General features: G+C 47.1%; 1 protein-coding gene across 5 annotated transcripts in view; it reads left to right on the top strand.

Annotated features, from left to right (window-relative positions):
• The first annotated feature begins 4713 nt into the window (after positions 1 to 4713).
• Positions 4714 to 23040, top strand: part of RNF220 (ring finger protein 220) — a 234534-nt gene continuing 216207 nt past the window's right edge. For 2 of the 5 annotated variants that reach the window (XM_068141566.1, XM_068141570.1), the window contains exon 1: positions 4717 to 5442. In XM_068141566.1, the coding sequence (XP_067997667.1) occupies positions 4818 to 5442 (625 nt within the window). In that variant the 5' untranslated portion in view covers positions 4717 to 4817. Of the gene's footprint in view, positions 5443 to 23040 lie in introns of all 5 variants that reach the window. The other 3 variants (XM_068141568.1, XM_068141569.1, XM_068141567.1) reach the window with 3 other exon arrangements.

Consider the following 23040-nt stretch of genomic DNA (forward strand, 5'->3'; position numbering starts at 1 on the left):
CTGGGAGCGGGAGGTGAAGGAGGCGGCCGGCTGGTGTCAAGCTGCTTGGCTCCTCTCGCCAGAGGGGCCGGTGCCAGCGCCTGGTGCCGGGGCACGCCTGCCGCAGCGGGGCTGCCCGGGGCCACGCCGCTCGCCGTTTTCGTTCGGATTTCGCCAACTTAGGAACGGGTCCAGGGGCCCGAGGGCCGGGGGAGAGGCGGTCAGCAAAGCCCTCGGTAGGTTGTGGGTGGTTGTGGGTTTTTTTTTGTTGTTGTTGTTTCTTTTTTTCCCTTTTTTTTTTCTTTTTTCCTTTTTCAATCTATTTTTTTTTCTCTCTTGCCAAACCCCCGGAGCTTCCTGCCCCTGCAGCCGCCGGCGCGGGCAGCACCCGTCCGCCCCGGGGGCTTTTTCCCTCCCCTCCCCCTACCCCCCCCCCCCCCTTATTTTTTTTCCCCTTGTAATTTTTTTTTCCTTTTCCTTTTTCTTTTTTTTTTTTTTTGGAAGAAGAAGTTTGCAGGAAAACAAAAGCTGCGGCTCAGTGCGGGGCGAGGGGGCAGCGGCCGGGGCCGGGGCCGGGGCTGGGCCGCCCCCGCCGGCAGCTCCTGCGCTCCTTGCTCTCCTGTTTATTTATTTTATTTTATTTTATTTTATTTCTATTGTTATGTTTTTCTTTTTTTTTTTTTCTTCCCCCCCCACCCCACTTAAACCGATTTTCACAGCAGCTGCCCGGTTTTGCGGCCGCAATTGGCATATTTCACGCGGTGGCCAAAAAAAAAAATAAATTAACTGTTTTTCCTTTGTATCTTAATCCAGCGATGAGAGCTCTCCTTTGTTGGCTTTCGAGCTTTCATTTGTTTTATTTATTATAAGGAAATCCAGTTTGGTTCAAATATATAATCCATTTGAGCACTTAAATCCCCAAACAGCTGGCATTATTTTGTTTTATAATCTTTGGCTTTTCTGCATAGAGCATATTTCTAAATTCCTACTTGACATTTATGGGGGAAAAAACTTTTTAATGTAAATGGCTATTGTTATTTCCCCCCCCCCCCCCCCCTTTTTTTTTTCCCTGGGTGTCTCCTAATTTTTATGCATAATCAATTTTCCTGGATTTCCTATTTTTTTTAATCTGGTTTTTTTTTTTCCCCCATAGCTTGTTAATTATTTTTTTTTTCCCCCCCCCAAGAAAACTTTGTTTCTGGAAGCAGAAAAATGTTAATTTGCCCCATTATTTTAATCTCTGCCATTTGGAAATGGTTGAGAGACCACAAAAATGCAACCTGTTGTAGAAAACCAGAGCGGTGTGTTATATTTATTTTAATCGATAGCAGAGAGGTGATTTAGTAATAGGAACTCCGAGTAACGCTTTAGTACAAGATCTGCCGATTTGGGGGCTGCATATGGGGTGTGCAAGTGCTGGCATATGTGTCTGTTTCCTTGCAGGCTGATTAGCAAGTGGGTTTTATGCTGATAACCAGCAGTCACTGCTGTTTTCTCCACTTGCTGGGTGTTTTGTGGTGCCTGCTAAACCCAGCTCTGTCATGGCTTCTCCTACTTTTACCAGACTTTCCTCTCAACTAATTCAGCACAGGGCTATAACCTTTGCAAGCAGAGGAACCAAAACTGAGCCAGAGATAACTGATTACAACTTGTTCCTCGTTGAGACATTTATATATACATATATATATATTTTTGTGGTTCAGAGCTAGAGGCTGTTGATTCGATTTGTCCTGCTTGTGGCGTGTATAGCCTTGTTAGTCGTGACATACACAGGTGGTTTGTGTGCACCTTGAACAGGGGAGCTTTAAAACCCAATAACTATGCACAGAGGTAGCCATGGGGAAAGAAAAATATTTAAAGAAACAGAGTTTGTTTTCAGTTTGTCTGTCTAACCTTCGTACTTGGTAGATAGTTTATGTAGCTTCCTAGATTGATCTCCACCCCCACCCCCCCCCCCTCCCCTCTGCGCCTTGTTTAGTTAATTCAACAAAGACTTTTTGCAATCTGTTTGGAGTTTGTCTGATGCCGTGGAAAAGTAGCTGCTGATTTATTTGGTTGCTTTTCGATTTCTGTCTCGAGCCCGTCTTTTCTCCTCCTTTCAGCGGGGATGTCAGCTGTTATTACTTCCTATTGATCCCTTTGCAAAGTGAGAAGTGAACTAAAATTAATGTCAATTCCACTGCTCGGATCAATAGCTGGAGTTATTTTAATCTGGATTTGCGCGAGGTGCTAAATTAAAAAAAATCAGCATAGAGGCAGAAAAGTAGCAGTTCCTCACTCCACCTGTGCCCACAGCCTGCCCGGCACCCGAATGTTCCCTCCAGCTGATTACCCTGCAATCCATATTTTTTTAATTAAGAAGGGTCAGTTAGTTTTCTTATTTTGGATTCTCTGTTTAGACCTATGACATTTTGACATTGGGAGTGTATTAACGATAGATTTTCATAATGACTGGTCCGCTGCAGTCTAATCTTGCTCGCGTTGCTGGGGAGGGGGGGGGTGGGGGGGCGGTGGGGATGGGGATGTGCTGGGTGAGAAGGGAGCAAGAGAGAACGAAAAAGGAAGTGAGAGCTGGGGGGGGGGGGGGAAATAAAAAATCAAATCAAATTTGGCCGGCTGAGATATTGTAATGTGTTGATTTATTCCTGGTGTAATGAAGTTTGCAAACGAATAAGCGGCCGCGGTGATTCACAGTATCCTACAGGAGTGTCAAATGTTGTGGCCAGATTACTAATTTATGAAATACATTTAACGTAATGGGCTGAAAGCACAAGTAAAAATAGAAAAGGAGGCAGAGGTGGTTGCCTTTATTTTTTTATTTATCCTTTTTTTTTTTTTCCCCCCACCCCCTCCTGGAAATCCATGTTTTCCTGTGATTGCTCAGGTTCACTTCCATGTTAATGACTGTTTATTTCTGAGAATGGTGGCTTAGTTGCATGCATCTCTTTGGATACACAGTTGTGTGTGTGTGTGTACATATATATATATATATATATTTACATGGTTGCACCAGCAGCTCCAGATTTGCTGGTGGCTCCAGGTTCCTGATGTCCAGATCATCCTTCTGTGAAGCAGCAGAACGAGTGTACCTAGGACTGCAGCACTGCCCAGGATGCCCTTGGTTGTCTCTTGCTCTCCCTCTCCCCCTCACTCTCTGTGTCGAGAACTCAATGGGAAAGTTATTTAGAATTTGGAAGAGAGCAAATCCGTTAATGTGAGATACATAAACTGGTAATTTAGCAGTGATGTCTGTGAGGATGGGTGCCAAATGAGGAAGCGGAGAGATGATGTCCACTCATCTTCACCATTAATAACAGTCGGTGGAGCGGCTGGATACAGGATGGGAGAGAGGAAATGTTATCAGTGAACTGCATTAAAGCCCCAGACTGGATTTCATACACTTTGTTAACCTAGGCTTCCTCATTCATGGAGTACAAAAGGCACTCCATTAGGGAGACACTCTTTCACTAAGTTTTATTTGAGATGTTTGACCCTCTGGATTTAAGAGGCACAATTTGTAACAGCTTTTTATTATTATATGATTTTTCTGGCCCTTTGAGCTCCAGCGGCTGGTATATTGTTTCAAAGTTATAGTCCTTGTATTTTAAGCTGGGTTGTGAGGCCTGAATGGCAGGCAGCGGAAGCTTAAAAGAAAAGACACGAGATTGATTGGGGGAGAAAATAACAACACAAAAAGCCAGAACGAACTGGGGGAGATACCAAAAGGAGCATTTTCCCTTCCTTTCACCCTGGGAGGGGGTTGTGGCTGGCTGGCTGGATGCAGCCAAGCGAGGAGGCTCGGCAAGATGCGAGGCAGAAATTTTGTTAACATTTTCCTCTAAATGTTAATGGCACATCCAGGGCAGTTTACAAATCTACTTAAGAGTGAGTGCATTAGGAACTAAAATTACTGATCCATTCTCTCTTGTCCCCGACCCGAAAGGCAGACTCTTGCGGAGATCAGATGGCAGAAGCACCCATTATGATTTTAAATATTGTCAGAGACGCCAGGCGTTTCACTGGGGAAGTCTCTTCTCCTTTGGCTGACAGAGACTGTATGTGTGTGCACATGTGGGTGTTTGTGTATTTCACACATGCACCCCTACACCATCACACTCCTACATTCCACTGGTGTGTGTATACATATGAAGGTGTCAAGTGCTATGTGTGCAAGTCTTTGCCTACCCGTATACACTGTGAGAGTGCAAGAAAACATGTGTCTGCTGTGTATGTCTTAGGCACCATGTACAGTATCACCATGTACGATGGCTGATTTGGGTAACTGTTTGTGATGGGTGTTTTGGTTTTGGTTTCACTTGCACACACCCCCAGGCAAACTGTGGTGCACCTGTGTGTGGGCTTCCTTGAGTTTATTGCAATTGTATGTACGTGCCTCTTTTGCCATATAAAATTCCAATTATAATTTGGAGTCACTATGTTAATTTCAGACAGAACCTTGTTTATTAGTGGGTTATTAAATCTGCATGTTATTATATTTGGTTTGCCTTTCATTCAGCTGCACTAGATGATACCCTTTAACCTGGAGGGCCAGAGCCGATTCCGTTAGTGTGTGAAGTTGTCTATTGATTTTCTTGAATGAGAACAGTGATGCATCTCTAGCCGGTCGGTGGTAGCACATGTGGCCACCCTGCTGCTGGAGCATCCCAGAGACTTGAGCGCAGAAACCTAATTGGTGGTTTTCTCTCTTCTGTTTCTTTGCAGCTTTTGGAGGGTGAGGATGCTCCAGTAATTTTCCCGGCTCCATTCCCAGGCATCGCTTTGCTTTCCTTCCAGGAAAGATAGTTCTGCTTGTGATCCTGCTGAGGGAAGAGACTCCGATGGACTTACACCGGGCAGCATTCAAGATGGAGAATTCACCCTACCTCCCCAACCCGCTGGCCTCCCCGGCGCTGATGGTTCTCGCCTCCACCGCTGAAGCCAGCCGTGATGCTTCCATTCCCTGCCAGCAGCCGAGGCCTTTTGGAGTCCCTGTATCGGCAGACAAGGACGTGCATATCCCCTTTACCAATGGCTCATATACTTTTGCCTCCATGTATCACCGTCAAGGTGGGGTGCCAGGAGCATTTGCAAACCGTGACTTTCCTCCATCCTTGCTTCACCTCCACCCCCAGTTTGCACCCCCCAACCTGGACTGCACCCCGATCAGTATGTTGAACCACAGTGGTGTTGGGGCTTTCCGCCCCTTTGCATCTACTGAAGACCGGGAGAGCTACCAGTCAGCCTTTACACCGGCCAAGCGCCTGAAAAACTGCCATGACACTGACTCACCCCATCTGCGCTTCTCGGATGCTGATGGGAAGGAGTATGAGTTTGGCACGCAGCTCCCCTCCAGCTCCCCCGGCTCCCTCAAAGTCGATGATACAGGAAAGAAGATCTTTGCTGTTTCTGGCCTCATTTCTGACCGGGAGACCTCATCCAGTCCTGAAGACCGAAGTGACAGATGTAAGTACCTCTGTTGACTTGTCGGCTCTTCTTGAGTTGCACCCTGTTGAGATACTCAACAGGTGATTGTCCCGCAGTGCTGTGGCTCTTGCTGAGGGCAGAGGGGAAACCAGCCTTTCCTGCCTGCCAAGATCAGCGGCACAGTACTGCCGTGTCTCCTCTAAGTGGACATTGACAGATTTTTAAGGTGAGGTGCTCTTGAAGGTAACTCATCTTCCAGCACACAGGTGGAGAGACAAGGTTGGTCATGCAGAAAGCTGCCCTGGTGTGAGGAGATATATATATATATATATATATATATATATATGTATATGTATGTATGTAAACAGGGATGCAGCTGAAGCATGTAGCTAGAAACTTTCCCAGAGCTTGTAGCAAATATGTACCCACTGCTCCTTCAGGTATTTCTTTCTGATCTTTTCTTCATGCACACTGTTCTTAGAGCAAATGCATCATGTTCAGGATTTGTGCCTCAGGTCAGGACAAAAGTGCCTTTTCCTCCGGCGAGTTTAAGAATATTGAGCTCTCACTTTGAGACATAAACCCAAACTCTTTCTTGCAATTCAATAAGCTGTTGCACCATGTACGTTCTCTGAGTGTTTTTCCTCTTTGATTACTGTTGAAAATGATGTACCCTTTAGCAGATCATGGTTGGACTGAAGGAAACCAGCCTGCATGCTCAGGACTCTAACCCCGTGCTCACCATCACCTTGTCCCTGTGTGATTTCCCACATGGAGGGGCAGAGCAGTCCTCCAGGAAGGGCAGGCTTCCAGCTTTGGTGAGCCAGGAGGTGACCCATGATGGGGAGTGGTCTGGAGACATCAGAGCGTGGTACCCTGAAGAAGAGCACTAACTTATGCTTAGAGTTTTCCTGTAAGCCTGATGTGTAGACCAAGGAATGAGTGGTTTGCTTTTCACACGGGTTCCTTTGTTCTGTTGAATTTTCTTCCTAGAAAGACAATTTTGTTGTTGTTGCTGCTGCTGTTATGACTATATCTTTTTGCAACAAAAACCTGCTGCACCGCTCCTTCCTCTTCCTTTCAGGCATGATTTTTCTTCTCCCCTTTATGATGCCGAGGAGAGTAATAGAGACATTGTGGCTCTCTCTCCCCTGTCGGCACTGCTTCCTCAGGCTGTCTCCTTGAATTAGGCACTGTGCTAACTTACCGGTGCTAAAAGGCATCTGCCTAAACCCGGCGTACCTTTTCAATAAAAGTCATCGTAAAATCAACCTGCCTTGTAAATCCATCGCTCTTTGGTTTTGAAATATGCTGCAAGTGTGTCTTTTATGTCGGTGTTTGTGAGGGTAGGACAATTCCCACTGAAGGCAGAAGCCGTATATTCCTTTCACTATGAATGTGATCTCTTATCTGTATCCCCCCCCCCCCCCCCCACTTCTGATCCATCCCTGACCGCGCCACTTTTTGCGCCGCAAGCTCCTTTCGTTGTCCAGCGTATCCTCTCCCCTCTTTTGGGTCTGTAGGGGAAGCGGCTGAAGGCAGGAGGCTGTTTGGATGTATATATTTATGAGCCAGTAATATAATTATCTTGGTTGGGGAGGCAGGTGAGATGGCAAGGCTTAGAGACATCTTTGTTGATGCTCTTTCCCTTATCGATATCCACCGACTGTGGAAATGAAGCTTGCTCAAAAGAATACTCCGGGAGATAGCAGCAGAGGAACGAGTCCGCTGGCTAAATGAATTTAAAGCGCATCAACTGCTGTGGATCTTGCTAGCAAAATCCTGTCAGATACCTCATTTAAAGAGGTAGATCTGTTAAATGAATTACACCACATGTAGCACAGCTGCGGACAGATGGATGCACCCACATCCAGCACCATGCCTCGCCTTTGCCACCGGCGTGTGCCGAACGTGGGTCATCTCCTTCCTGGGAGCAGAGGGGGCTTTGCCCAGGCAGGCATGGTGGCACCTGGCCCCCCCAGACCACTGTCGCTGAGGCTGGGCAGGGACCTGCCAGGGAAAGGAGCCAGAATAAAAACTTTGAAGAACTTGGGCAGAAGTGGAAAGGATTTGGTTTTGTTGTTTTGCTTACCCATGTTGTTCAATTTCTTTAAGATGCTTTGCTGCACAGTGAAGCCAAGCAAAGGCAAGATCCTTGACATTTTGTCAACACTGGAATTTTTCTGTAACTACCAGGACAGTGTATGTCTGTTGGCTCTCTATCGTGTCCCCATCACATATAGATCCTGCACCATGGCAACTTTGCTCCCATTAGCACAGCGAGTTTATTTGGTGTGTGCCTGAGCACGTATGGGTGTGTTTGCTGGAGGCCAAGGGGGCAAGCAGCGGAGCTTTCTAGAGGGTCCTAATGATCTTCGATGTTGACCAGCAGAAAAGAAAAACTTCCTCAGTGAGGAATTTGAAAGATCACAGTTTGCAGATGGAATTGTGATCCTGCTTTACACTGACTTTTTGCATGCACATTTCTGGATTCTCTATCTACATGTACACTTTGTAGGAGGTTTGCTGCCTCTTATTCTTGGCCCCTGAGAAGTTCTGTGGAGTCCTTGTGTAATCGTTACGTATAACCCTTTGTAAAAGCAGCCTGCTGGTGCTGCTGCTGGAGAATCTTTTGCAGGTAGGTGGCTGTAGATTCTAGGCAAAAATGTAATCAGGCTTTCCTACAAGAGCAAGCGAAAAACGGTCAGATTTCCTTAGAGCAGCGACACCTTCATGTGTCTGATGAGTGCTTTTCAGATTTACATGGCTCAATCCTTTAGCTGTATTTTTCAGGTTCCTGAAAGGGTTTGCCTTCCATGGAAAGTGACTTACTGTGGCTGCACTGCCTATGCCTCTGTACAAGGATCTTTTTAGAACAGCACATTGAAATGTCTGGTTTATCCCACACTTTAAGTGGTGATTTTTCTAAGAATCTTGCCTTTTTAATGTTAATTTCTATTTTGTATCTTTAAATAAAAAGCAATTCAATGCACTAAGTTTTAGTTCTCCGAGAAAAAACCAAACAGCTTTACACTTGAGATACCTTGCAGCAAAATGAGAATCCAAACTCAGGCATTTTCGTCTCAGGAATGTTTGAAAGTTGCTCTGTTGAGTCATGGGAGCAAAGTCTCATCCTCTTTTCACCAGGGGAGGAAATCTGCAGAATTCAGTAGAATTATTTGGAATATGTGCTGATGTAATCCAGATTAGCACCTGGCCCTGTGAGACAGTGTTTGTGCAATGGTGATTGCTCAGCCTTTTGGATGAGCCTCTCTTTACTTTTAAAGGAGGGGGGTGTTTGCTGGTGCTACACATGCCTGTGCGTCTCATGAAAGGAGAGAATCTCCTTTGGGTGCATCTGGGTGGGATTTTGCTTCTTGTTACACAGCACATTGGGCTGAGATGCCACCGCTCGGTCAAGTTGTCTCTTGCTGTGAAATGCAGGTCCTCAGGATATCCAGAACCATGGAGCACACAGAAAAGTGGAGCCTGTGCTTTCCAGGCAGAAGCAGATAGAACGTATACTGGATGGACCTGTTCTCTTAGGTGCTTACTAAGAAAAACAATGCCATTTGTTAGAGTTTAGTGGCTTCTTGTAAAACATGTGTTAAAGACACTGGGAGACATATTTTATGGGTTTCCTTTAATAAGCATACAATAGTTGAGATTCCTAGAAGGTGTGGAAATAAATGGCATGTTCCTTTCTGCAAAAGAGATCTATAGCCCTGTTGTAAAATTGCAAAGGGGAAAAAAAAAGAAGAGAGAGAGTGATATCTCTGGTTTTATTCTTTGCTTCTAATAAAATCTGTCCCAGTGGCCTTCTGTATCCAGTCACCATGGCATTGCTTTCCCACAAAGGGACAGACAGAGGTCCATGCTGAAGCTGGGATCTCATGGTAAAGAGCTGGACCTTGTCAGAGCAGACAGCTCTTTTGTCCCTGCAAGTCTGCCCATGCCTCTGGCCTCCTGAGGACTGCAGACAACAGTTTCCTGGTGCTGCTTGGTCTTCATCATGTGCTGCCTGTGACTTCTTGTGGAGTGCACCCTGTTGTGTCAAGGTGATGTTCTGCATACTGGCCACCGGCTCTCCGAGCCTCAGTTTCCCTGTTGCTGCTAGTGACTCTCGTCCAGCTCTTGGTGCACCCTGGGGATGAGCAGTTGAGCTGGTGAGCACACTGCAATCCTCACGTGTCTCTCAGGACGGGTGGCAAAGTGGGGGTGGTTTTATTAACATTCTTACTTTTTATAATCAAATTTCATCTTGGACACAGTCAGTTTGTGCTGTAACCAGTTCCTCTCCTGCAGGAGAGTTAGTGAGTCATGTTAGTGAGCTCTTCATTCCACTTCAGAGTTTTAAAGTACATCTCTTGCATGGAGTTAGTTTTCCTCTTGAAACAATTGGTTCATCATTGATCAAACACAGGTTGCACTTCAGGCAATGAGCATTAGAGCTCTGATGACTACAGCTTGAATTCCTGAATTATGTAGTGCTTTGGAAAGAAGACTGAGGATGTCTCTACAGTTAGCCTCTCAGTCAGGTGTGTGTGTTGGGCTTTGTGCTGATGGGCTGGGACTTGCATAGAGAGCTGTATGTGTGCTTATGGACATGTGCTGGGGGAAAGAAGGTTTATCATCTTATATTCTGTGCTAGAACAATGGGTTGGAGAGGGAATGCACACATGCACACATCCATTGCTCATGCTCATGACTCTTGCTGCTGGGATGCAGCACTTCCAAGGCTGGTAGAATTTGGGGTGTAGTGGCATTTTGTTGTTAATAATAATCGGCTGTGACCATGGGAAATTGCAGGCTTAACATTGCTTATGAAATAATGAAATAAATCAAGTGGAACGTTTGCTTTCCATCATGCAGTGCCCTGCGTGATGTAGGAGGAGTGAAGAGCAACAGTGGATTTTTTTGAAGGGGTGGGCAGGCAGATGGACAGCAGCAGAGATGAGGGCCGCACATCCATCCCTGCCACACCACGCACTGTCCTCATGGAGCTAGATGTGCTGCGCGGAGGGAGGTCTCGGAGCATGCAGCAATTGCCGCCTTCTTCTGCTTTTCTGGCAACAGCCTTCCCGCTCCCTCTGCAAACTGTTGCCGAGACTTCTTTCCATGCTGTTTGGCTTAATTGTCTTGTCGGGATAAAGAAATGTTTGAACAGTTAAAGTGGGGAAGGGCTTGATGGGAGCAGCCCCTGCCGGCTGCAGGGCCATCTGGCCTGCCTTGGATCTGCTGGTCTCCAGTTTATATTTCTCTTTCTGTTATTTGGGGCTATCTGGCGCACTCGGAATACCAAATCACCATGGTGAGAGGAGGGACAGGGCTGTCTCCCCCTCCGGCCTCCCCTTCCCAGCAATTGTTATGCAGAGCCCGGCCGGGTGGCTGCTCTGCTAGCAGCCCTCATTTGCTGTTCTCGCTGGGCGCTCGGCAGAAGGATGGCTTTTAATTGATCGTTTGAGGGGGAGGGCTGGGGCTGTTTTCTCCTCCAAAATGTTTCCCCGCGCAGCCGCTGCCATCCGGACAGCTTTCATATCGTCTCAACCATGCCAGTGATGCCTCGTCCCCTTTCCCTTGCTTTTTGGATCCTCCGGGAGTTGGTGTCAGGGCTTGTAACTGCCGTCCTCGGAGCGCCGAGCAACAACTAAATGTCATATTTATCCATCTCCTGCTGGGGAGATGGGCACAGACAGAATAGATATTTATCGCTCCTCTTTTGCCCAGCGTGTCTGAATGCTGGCGTGAGGGTATTTAATGTACAATTGCAGCGTGAATTCCCCATCTTGCTCGGTATTTCCCATCAAAACCACAGCCCCAAAACCCCTGGCCAAACCCTGCTTTTCGAGAAGGATTTAATCACATTAAATCTTCAGCCCCATCGATCAGACTCGGCTACCGTCACAAAACGGTGGCAGAAGAAGTGAAGGCAGACTCTGTGGCTGCTGTGCTGGGTTGGGGATCAGGAATCCCGACCTCGGGCACTGCTTGGAGCCACAGTTTCTTGATCCCTAGCAGAATAGCGATACCTCCCTCACGGCGGCGTGTGCCGCTTTGATATCTTCTGATAGAAGACACCAGGCAAGGGCAAAGTATTAGTATTATTAATATAGTACAGTTAGTAGAATATTATGAACTATTATAAATCATTACCGCTAAACTACAGTTATTAAAGGAAATGACCAAAGTGCACTCTGCGAGCCAGGCTCTCTGACAGTAAAAACACACTTTTATTATTTCACTTGCTAACTTGCAAAATTCAAGAGTTAGCAACAGTTTCCTGGTTGATCAGTGGTGATTGCATAAGGAATTGGCCAAAGTGTGTGTGGGGGGGAACTGGCATACATTTGAGGGGGGACAGAATAAGCATCAGAATTGCTGTGATCTTTCCTTCCTTCCTTCCTTCCTTCCTTCCTTCCTTCCTTCCTTCCTTCCTTCCTTCCTTCCTTCCTTCCTTCCTTCCTTCCTTCCTTCCTTCCTTCCTTCCTTCCTTCCTTCCTTCCTTCCTTCCTTCCTTCCTTCCTTCCTTCCTTCCTTCCTTCCTTCCTTCCTTCCTTCCTTCCTTCCTTCCTTCCTTCCTTCCTTCCTTCCTTCCTTCCTTCCTTCCTTCCTCCCTCCCTCCCTCCCTTCCTCCTTTCCTCCCTTCCTCCCTCCCTTCCTCCCTCCCTTCCTCCCTCCCTTCCTCCCTCCCTTCCTCCCTTCCTCCCTCCCTTCCTCCCTCCTTTCCTCCCTCCCTTCCTCCCTCCTTTCCTCCCTCCCTTCCTCCCTCCCTCCCTCCCTCCCTCCCTCCTTTCCTTCCTCCCTCCCTTCCTCCTTTCCTTCCTCCTTTCCTTCCTCCCTTCCTTCCTCCTTTCCTTCCTCCTTTCCTTCCTCCTTTCCTTCCTCCTTTCCTTCCTCCTTTCCTTCCTCCTTTCCTTCCTCCTTTCCTTCCTTCCTCCTTTCCTTGCTCCTTTCCTTCCTCCCTTCCTTCCTCCCTTCCTTCCTCCCTTCCTTTCCTTCTTTCCTTTCTTTCCTTTCTTTCTTTCTTTCTTCTTTCCTTTCTTTCCTTTCTTCCTTTCTTCTCTCTTTATTAGATAATTCCAAGGATTTTAAGGAAAGACACATACTCAGGCATGGGCCTTATCCTGCTCTGCAGGAGCAAAAGTGTTCAAGGCAACAAAGTCTCGAGAGTTTCTGAGAAAACAAACAAGCAAACAAACAACAAACAAACCAAAAGTGAAGGTGTTTGTGAATTGTTGCTGGTTGCTATTTGTTTGACATCATTTAGACAAGTCCCATTAAATGCTAGCAGCAGATTCATTTTCCCCTCTTTGTTTGCCTTCCAAGAAGCAGAAAACAGACATAATTATATTTTACGTGAGACTGTAAGATTTCCTCTCATCTCTCTCTCTCTCTCTCTCTCTTTTTTTTTCCTTTCTGGCTAATATCTGCAGCTATAAAATAAATTCCATTTGTACATAGATGGTGTTAGACTGAGGTAAATAACTGTCATCTAAAATCTGTCTAACCTTAATCTGCATCAGGAGCATTACAGAGAACTGTACCCATTTGTATAATATTAAGCTTTATTTTTATTATGGATTTCTAATGCAAATTCCTAGTGGGGCAAAGTTGTTTTCTTTCAGTGCCATATTCCAAGCAAAGCAGCCACTGAAAGCTAATTGTCACCATTTTTATCCTGTGGTTCATGTCACTGGTGCTCCGTGATCACATCAGTTTTCCTGATAGCCTATGAATTTTTCACCTCTCTTCTTCAGGATGGAATAGCAAAAATTGGGGACTTCTGAGGACAATTTTCAGTTATGCAAAGCAATTGAAATTGTTTGGGAACGATGGATTTCTATTTGGGAAATGTTAAGATGGGATCAGATTCCTATACAGCATCTCTCTGGAAAAGGGCAAGTGGCTTTTTTGGTTCTGGTTTGGTTTGGTTTGTGTAGCTCTGCACACCTAATCTGTACATGAGGCTTTCTCCCCTTTAATGCAACCTCACTGTTTGTGTGCTTGGCTCTGCTGGTCTGAGTAATCTCTGTCTGGATAAACTCGCAGGTTACAGACATTTGGGGCAAATTTATCACCCTGAATTCTGTTTTCTTTACATCACATCTTAGTGCTGAAGGATCTTCCTGTTGTTTCTAGTGTCTTGGCCAGAGTGGCAGTCCTTCTCTGGACCCTAACCCTCAAGTCAACAAAAGCTCTGGCTGAAGACATGTTGTGGGTTTTGGTAGTATCTTTGTCTATCCTCCTCGTTGTCTTGCCTTATCAGAACATGGATGGTGGTTGTGCTAAGCCAGGCATTCCTCTTTAGCCATCACTTTCTCCTCTCCTTCAACCATTTGCCGATGTATTGAATTGCAGCAGTACCCTGAGCAACAGAAGAGGGGGAAAAGCAATGTGGGGAAGGAATGAGGCAAAGAGAAATTTATTGTCTTAAATGCAGATAAAATGGGGAGGGAATACTGGTGCTAGTGAAACTACTCACTGAGTTCAGGTGTGGGACACTTCCATGGTATTTTTCTGCACTTGGGATGTTGTTGTTAATCAGTATTGTTGAAAAACCTTCCCTTTTTTTGGTAACTTAAGGCTGAGATCTGCTTCCTCACTGAACTGCAGAGCAAGAAAGTGGTTTCTTTTACTTTTTTTTTCTTGTGAAGACCAGGCTGTTCTGCAGTGAGAAAAGGAAGGCACTAATTGTATCTATCTGGATACTCCTGAAAGGAAGAGCTGGAAACTGTGTCCTTGCATCCCTCTAGGAGCACCAGTTCTTAGTAACTAGCTCTTGCCAGAGTAACAATGTCAAGTTTTTAATTTGCAAAGACCCAAGAGCTTTCACACAGGAGCTTTTCACTGGTACAGTCCCACAGCTTTGCTCCTGCATTGCCAACATGTGATGCTGCAGCCCTGAGCAGGGGGAGAGGAACAGGACGTGTCCGGCTGCAGATGCTGGGCTGGCTGGCATGGCTGGCTTCCTGAGCACAGGCTTGTTCTGTGGAAGGAAGGTGGAGCATTTTGCAGCTCTTGGATGAAAACTAAACCAGAAAATGCTGGGGCGTCAGACAGGAGGCAGGCTGTGTGCTGCCAGGGCAAAGGCTCTTTCTGGAAAGCCTCACTAAATGCAATAGGTTTTGTAAACAGACAAGAAAGCGCCTGCCCAAGCACTGCCCTGGTGGACCCATCTCTTTCTGCTGGGACTTTTGGTACTTTGATTCAAATTAAGAACTTTTTAATTAAAAAGGACTCAACCTTTTAATCTGATTTTGATACTGTTTCTCTGCACTTTAGGATATAACTTGCAAAGCCATTTAGAATGTGAAATGTCTGTCCTGGAACATCCCTCGCTATGAGGAGGCATAGGATAGCAATCCCTCATTGCAGAGAGCCTGCTTTGGCAGCTCTGCTGGGGTAGGAAATGACTTGGTACCAGATTACAGCTCTTCCTTCTACTCTAACCTTGCTTCAGATATTGAAGCCCTGTTCTAGGGAGAGGCTCCACAAAATTCTCTACCAGAGGCCCCCACTCAAGCCCCCATGCTGTGCTGGAAGCAATGCAAGAGCGTGTGTGAGTGAGAAAGGAAGAGTGTTGTGGGGACAAATGGCATCCTGGGTGCTGCAGCTCAGGCTCAGTGAGCGAAAACCTTATCAGAGTGGCCTGGCTGTGCCACAGCAGATCCACCCCACACCCACACCAACCTTTGGCCCTTGCAGGCTGGAGTGAACCTCATCTCCTCATGGCTGTTTGCAGTATGGAAGGTCCTAATGGCCGTGGATAGGTGGAAAGTTCCATCTCAAGTGCTGGCTATCAACACAGGTGAGAGGGATCCAAGCCAAACACTGCAGCACCATTGAGGGGGCTGCAGGAGCTCACTTCCTTCTTGTTGTTTATTCTCCTCCTTGCAAACCAGTCTCACTTCTCATTACCAGCACTATAAGCTGGAGGTGAGCCTCCAGCAAAGTTCTCAGCCCGAGTGATAGCTTTTCCCTTCTGAGCACTTTTCCTTATCCTCTCTGAGGTGGCACTTTGACCACTGGCCTTGGTTGTTGTTTTTTTTCCACTGTGGAGATGAAGGAGCAATCAATGACCTTGGTAACCCTACGCAGAGCAGAGCTGAGGAACTTAACGGTCACAATAAAAAGTTGCCAGCCTGAATGGATTCATACATCAGGAGGTGCCCCTTAGGAGAAGGGGAGAATGAGCAGCTAAATTCTTACAACCCTGCTTCTTCACCCTGTATTTTGCCTTTTGCTCACTGTACAGACCTGAACAGGGCTGCTGGTGTTGCTTCTGTGTCCTCGGCTCACAGGATTGATTGCCACCATCTGTGTTGCTCCTTCCTTTCTGCACATTTGGGCTCACATGCGGAAGTGTGGCTCTCCAAGAGTTGTTCTGGTTACAGAAGAGAGGTGGTGATCAGCAGCCTGCCTTCACTCAAGATTTGGGGCTAACATGTTCAGGGAAGCTGAGTTGAAGATGCCTGGAGATTCATTAGTAAGGGAAGCAGGAGTCTGCAGACCAGAAATAAAATAGTAAGATCCAAAGAGGTCTTTGAGAAAGAGTGAAGTATAAAAAAGTGCTCTAAGTTATTTCTATCTTAATTTGACCAATGTGTTGGGTCCAACCTCATGTTGGGTCCAGGACCGGAATAAGTATGATGATGTTTGGATCAGGGCTGGCATACACTGGAAAAAGTAAGGCATGAAAGTTTGCAGATCTCTGTCTCCATTAGCCAGAGGTGATGTTCCCACCATCTCATTATTTTCCCCTCTTAAAATGAAAACTACACATTAACTGTGGAAACAGGGGAGGATTGTTGGAGCAAGACAGAGCTGAGCAGAGAGAGCTTGAATTGGCCTCGCCTGCATGTGATTGAGATGTTGAGGGTGGTGTAGCCTGGGGAAGCTGTGTATGGCATGGTCCAGATCAGGCCCTGAGTTTTTCAGCACATTTCAGGGAAGAAGGGGCCTTAAACTGAAGACAAATTCTTCATCTTTGGTCATCTCTTCAGGAACACTGTGAGGACACTTGCCTGAAGCATATGCGTATCTCCCCCTGAGTGCCCAGCCCAGGGAGTGGGCACACCCTGGTGAAAGCTGTGGGGAGGTTATGATGTCAATGAGAAACATCTGGGCTTGTGTTCTCCCAGGTGTTGCCAGTTGTGTCTGGGTTGTTAGCTGCACCTGGGCAAAGAAGGAAAGGAAATCCCCGGGTGGTGTGATGGATTTCGCAGACCCTGGGAGGAGCAGGCAGTTAGACACCACTTGCTGATAGTCTCCCTGTTATGTACTCAGGTGACTCCCAGTACTTGGGTGATCCAGGACCCACTTTTTTTATGGCTAAGGAAACGTGTCATCAACTTGTCACATACTGATCACTTCTGTTGCACATTTCTAGCTTGACTGGTGTGAGGCTATTGAAGATGAAGGGCACTTTTATTGGCAGAGCTGAGCATGCCTTCTCCTGGCAGCCACGAAGAGCAGGAAAAGGGAAGGGCTGCCTGGGCAAAGCCTTGAGCGTAGGTTGTGCTTGTGCCGTGGACTCTATTGACCTTGGACAAGCAGAGTCGTTTCTCATTGCCTGTCTTTAAAGCAGGGGTTGCAGTATTCTTGTAGTACAGCCATGTGCTGAGTGTGGTTGTGTTCGCTCTGCAGAGGCGCTCAGGTCCTGGGACAGTGGTTATTACCACAGCGTCCGGATGGTTCCACCAGGGTTGAAAAAGCTGTGTGTGGGAAGAGAAGAAGGAGGCTTAATAACCATTATCATTTGGGGTTTATTCTGAAGGAAACATTTGCCAGATTATTTCTTAATGAAACTTGGATGAACAGCTGAGAGCAGTGACTAGGAACAGTCGAAAAAGAACCATGCGGAGTGGGGGGGAAGAATTTGGAGTAAGGTAGATAAAAGTGAGAGATAAAAGAAATAATGCAGGGAAGGATGAGTAATCGACATTCTTGGAGTCAGAGCGCAGGCTCTGGCTTCCTTCCTGAGCAGTAAAATAAAATAATAAAAAAAAAAAAAGCAAAGGTCTTTACAACAACAAAACTCTGGACGCACTGGTTTCCTTCCTGACAGGCCCAGCCTCGTGGTGTTTCGATGAGTCCTCACTGGCAACCAGGGCTGATCTAAAGGCCAAAGGCAGAAAGATCGGGGCGGGGGGGAAGGGAGAGGGATTTAACTCTTTGAGCTCTTCGGGAAAACCAGAGATGTTCTGCTTTGTGTGGCTTCCTTCTGCCCTCAGTGCAGCACGAACAGTGTCTGTCGTGGCTCAGAGGTCTGAGAGGCGGTCGGTACGTCTGCCCGAGCGCTTGGTCACAGTCAGGTGTTCCAAAACAGAAGTATGTGTTTTCAAGCCACGTGGATAAAATTCCTTGGGCTGTCCGTGGTATGACATGAAACAATAGCACCAAGGAGCAAGGTGAGAGTGGGATGGCAACTCTTAAGTAGGAAGCCCTGACACACTACTGTTGCTGTCTCAGACTGGTTAGGCCAGTGCTTGAGTCCGGTGTCCAGTTCTGGGCCACTCAGTTTAGGCAAGATGTTGAGATGCTGGAACATGTCCAGAGAAGGGCAACAAAGCACAAGCCCTATGAGGAGAGACTGGGGGAGCTGGGGTTGCTTAGCTTGGAGAAGAGGAGGCTCAGGGGAGACCTTATTGCCATCTACAACTACCTGAAGGGAGGTTGTAGCCAGGTGGGGGTTGGTCTCTTCTCCCAGGCAACCAGCACCAGAACAAGAGGACACAGTCTCAAGCTGTGCCAGGGGAGGTTTAGGCTGGATGTTAGGGAGAAGTTCTTCACAGAAAGAGTGATTTGCCATTGGAATGTGCTGCCCAGGGAAGTGGTGGAGTCATCATCCCTGGGGGTGTTCAAGAAGAGACTGGATGGGGCACTTGGAGCCATGGTTTAGTTGATTAGAAGGTGTTGGGTGATAGCTTGGACTCGGTGACCTCGAAGGTCTTTTCCAACCTGGTCTGGTCTATTCTATTCTATTCTATTCTATTCTATTCTATTCTATTCTATTCTATTCTATTCTATTCTTAATATCCAGTTTATAGTGAAGTGCTGCTCCAGTAGCTTTTGTTAGCCCTCTTACCAGCTGGGAAGGAGCTGCTGGGTGCACAAGAGCCTGTCATGCCCCAGGAAGTTCTGGGCAGCTCGCAAAGAACCAGGAGCATGGGAGGGGAGACTCAGTGTGTGTTAGACAGGTTGAATGGCTTGGGCAAAGCCTGTTTTGCAACTAACTCTCTGAGGCTCGCCGCTCTCCACAGGGTTCCCCTCTCTGAAAGGTCGAAGCTACTTCTTAATTCTCAGCAGCTGACAAAATATTTATTTTCAGGTACTTAAAATATTATAATTCGAAGTGGAGTCCAGGGCCCTGGCTGGAGCTGAGCTTTTGTACTAACAGCTTCAGTGAAATGCCTTTTTCCTCCTACAACTTGCCAGCAAATGCTTGGAAAATAATTGTGGGACAGTCATCCCTTCAGTGAGCAGATCAAGAAGATTTGAGACTTGCCAGAGATTTTCAAAGGACAGGCCAAAGGTTCAAGTTGTTGCCAATTCTATTTGTCTTAGCCTTTATACCGACTTTTGTGTCATTAATTTCATCAAATGTCTGTGGGTAAAAGGCACCCAGCAGGCTGCTGCTTTTGCTGAGCTCTCTGGGTATGCTTGGACACCTCTTGGGAAATAAGCCCACCTTTTTGTCTAGTAAGAGAGTTTAATTCCACCAGAGCCGCAGCAGCAAGAGGCTTACCCACCAGCATGCTGATCATAACCTGACGTGGAGATAGCTGCCCCGGGGGAGCAGTACCCATGAGCTACTGGTGTACTTTCTGCAGCCCTTTTAAAATGGGGTTTGCAGGAAGATGTGCATGTGAATGATGCTTCCTTAGTGGTACCTACAGAGACCTACAGAAATAAGGTGCCTTGCTTGGATTTTGTGAAAGTTACTGAAATGAGGGTTCAAGAAGGAGAGGTGAGCAGAGACCAAGCAGAAGGGAGTCCAGTGCCCTGGATCCTGTTCCTGGCCCTGCTGTTGGGTTTTCAGGGTATTTTCAGGGATGCTGGCAGGTCATTCTGTTGATTTTGGTAGGCAAGGCATCTCGGTTGAATTCTTAGCGAGTGTTGCCCTTGCTAGAGTAACAGCTCCTTGGCACTGTCCTCTCCTGGGGGCTGTTCAGCAAAACCAGCAGGGAGGAGGCTGTTTTTCTCAAGCAGGATCCCTGCAGGAAGAGCTCCTTGCCCTTCTCTTGTGCTCTTGTACCGCAGACCTCTTTTCTTGGTTCTCCCATCACTGCCTGCATCCTGACAGCTGCTTTCCTACCCTTTCTGCCCCAGTGCAGCCAGCCAAGCACATTAATTTTTCGGCAGAAGTGTTGTAATAATTAGGCAGCTCGTCGGAGGGTTTAGCAGTACTTAACCAGATGTGAAAAGACTGGTCCCATGGTCCCTGCTCTGTCGCTGGGCTCCAGCCAGCTGCCTTTTCCCGCCTGCTCAGGTTGCCTAGAAAGGGCTGTAGGAGATCTCCCTGCTGCCCTGGCTCCTCTTGCCTCTCTTCTTATGCTAAACACTCATTTGTAAAGGAGAAGGAGGGAGGGTGGAAATCCTTGGGCTATTTGGGAGAAGAGCAGCAAAGAATTAAAAGCAGACACCTGCAGCGCTCAGGCTTGAGACCTCCACCGTTAACTCTTCCCAGGGCAGCGTCCTCCAGGCTTGTGGCCTCTCTTTTGGTGCCTGGCAGGTCCGTGAGGCAGGGGGCAAGGGCTGGAGTAGGCGGTGGTGCTATCCGTGGCTCTGGATGGCTTCTCATTACATATGAGCTCCATCAAATTGTATGTAATATTTATATGTATATATATGTATGTGTGTATATATATATATGTATATGCGCACACACATACATACATACATACGTACATATATATAATCTCCATCTCCCCTACCTCAGTTTCTAATGGGGACAACATTGCTTCCCTGCCCACTGTGCTCTATAACACAGGCCAGTGTTATTATCACTAACATGGTCATAAAATGAGGTTGTAATAAACTCTGTTGTCTGCCTAATCCATGTTAGTGGGAAAAACCGTTAGGGGAGGATATTGGCCTGGATGGCCCTCGGACTGAGTCATTCTGACAACTCTTACATTTGTATAGTAAAGTTTTATAAATACCCACTGGCACTGTGTATTATGCTTGAAAAAAAATAAATAAGTCTATATACAGCCTATAGGTTTATGGTTATAGAGGGCAAAAAAAAAAAGAGGCATTAAATCAGCAAGACCAAGGGAGCAGACAAGATATAAAAATGATGCTGTATTATGCTGGGACTTATTGAAAATCCCAATGCATCCTTTTTGTGTAAATAGTAAATTCTTTTCCATGTTCTGAATTTCTTTCTTAATGTGTGTGTCACGTACCAGAACAGTAGCATGGACACAGTTGCAAATAGAGTATGTGTTTTATCGTGAGTATTATACTGCATCGCAGAGTGAGGGTGTTGAATATTGCAGTCGGTTACACAGAGCTGTAAATGGGAGCTACCTGCTGTTCTGTATACAGCAAGCTGCATATTTATTAGTAAATACCAGCCTAGGTAAAATAAAAATAAACCAGGAAGTTGTATTAAAGACTTCAAGGTTTAAAACGAGTTTGCATAAAGCTCCTGGGATCCCGCTGCAGGGAATGGCCCTGCATTTTCTGGCATTAAGTCTTTTCCATCTGATTTTTCTAGTCCTGTGAATTTGAAAGCCCCTGCTGAACTCCCCCGCTCATCAGTTTGTGGAATAATTCATAAGTGTTTCAAAGCAGGGTAAAGATTGAGCTTGGGGCTGGAGTAATTGCAGGTCGGCTCCTTCCCTGGTGCAGCTCCAGCTGAAGGTATCCGAGTAGCTCTGATGGGTGAAGCGCTGAGGGGCCGTGGTTGCCCGCAGGCGTGAGGGCGCACAAGCACACACGCATGTGGACCTAGCAGGCAGGAGGGCTGGCTTGCGAGTGGAAAGCAAACCCCACGTTTCCTGGGGGACCTGCAGGCTTTCCCACTGACAGACACTACTCCGGAGATAAAGGCATCGGGGCAGAGCGTGGACTCCAAACGGAGCAATGGCTTCTGAAATACCCGAGTGTCTAACCTAGAGGGAGCTCTCCTACATGAAGAATGAGAGTATTGATGCAGCCTGCCCGAACGGCTTCTAGCAGGTGTATCTTCAGCAAACTTCGGCCTTCTGCATCCTTGGCTTCTGCCTCCGGGTACCACATTTCCCTGGGCTGATGTACAAAGGGTTAGAGAAGTCCTTTGCAATCTCAGCTACACAGGGACCAGAGCCTTGCTCAGTCTCCAGAGGTCACTTCGTGGGGAAGTTGATGGAGAGTTCCTCTAGTGAGAGCATTTCTTCTATCTTTCCTGCTCCCAGTAGTACCGTCACACCTCACAGATGAGTCACGGCCAGTGAGATGCCAGGCACCTGCTCTTTACTCTGTGGGGAGGAGGAAAGGTACCTCAATGAAGAACACTCGTCTGGTGACTGCTGAGGGTGCTGTTAACAGGCTGATTCACAAAGAGTATTTATGTGCTGGTCTGGGATGGCTCAGTTGCTCCCTTTGGGTCTCTCCTTTTAAATGGCTTCATTTCCCTTTGTCCTTCTCAGGGCAGGTCCAGCTGCCTGAATACAAAGCCATGATGGTTTGGGGTTAGATGAACTGGTATTTCCTTTTATGGAAGCCAGGAGATGCTGGAGGTGACACAGATCAAAGATGAAAGGGTACTTCCCTAGTGCACAGACAGAAGCAACTCTGTCCTGGTGTGACTCCTTCACATCCCATGGGTCCTGCTCCCAGGAGCTCACAGCAGGGGTCCGAGGGCAGCCTGTCTCTGGATGCTGCAACACATCAGAGAGAGGTGTGAATGAGCTGACAGAGAGCTTGTAGGTTTGTGTACCCACCACAGCAGGGCAGAGGGGATGTGGCTCTCCCAAGGCAGTAAGTGTAGCTCTGCACCTCCAGGCCACCCACTGATTTAACAGAGTGAAAGAGAAACTTGCTGAAGTAGTGGGGCAGATGTCTTTGAGAGCTGGCAGTGCCTGAGATGTCATTTAAAAGGAGGACTGAATAAAAGCAGGTCCAGAAAGCTCCTATCTGGGAATGGTGGGCTGAAAGAGACAGCCTGATGGTGCTGGGGTCAAGCTGAAGGGGTGGAGAGTGATCCCCTCTTCCTCCATCCCATTTGCTGAGAGTCCAGGCTCCTGTGGCAGCTGCATTTGCCCCAGCAAGTGGCAGGAGGGTGACAGTTTCACTGCTGAGGGGCTGGAGGAGGAGCCAGGGGTCCTCCTCCCTTCAGCATGCTGCTTGCCTAGAGCCATGGTGTTGTCAGGGGCTTGGATCTTCACACTGGGAGCACAGGAGATGTTGTGCAGTGGTGTCCCTGACACTGGTGTCCTGCCATCCACTGTTCCTTGGATGCTTCCCCACTCTTGTCAAGGGCTGGCTGTTGCTTAATTAGCTTTTTGCCTCACTCGTGCCCCCCACTGACCTATCTTGCCCCTTTCCAATTCTGTGGACCCACCAACTAACAGCCTGAAAGGAGGAGGAGGAAGCCTAGGTGTAGAAAACAGAAGGGCCAGAAGAAGCAGAGATGTTGGCAGAGTCTCT

This window comes from Melanerpes formicivorus, unplaced genomic scaffold (assembly GCF_026170545.1).
Source record: "Melanerpes formicivorus ecotype bairdi unplaced genomic scaffold, bMelFor1.0.p_v2 SCAF_7, whole genome shotgun sequence".
NCBI lineage: Eukaryota > Metazoa > Chordata > Aves > Piciformes > Picidae > Melanerpes > Melanerpes formicivorus.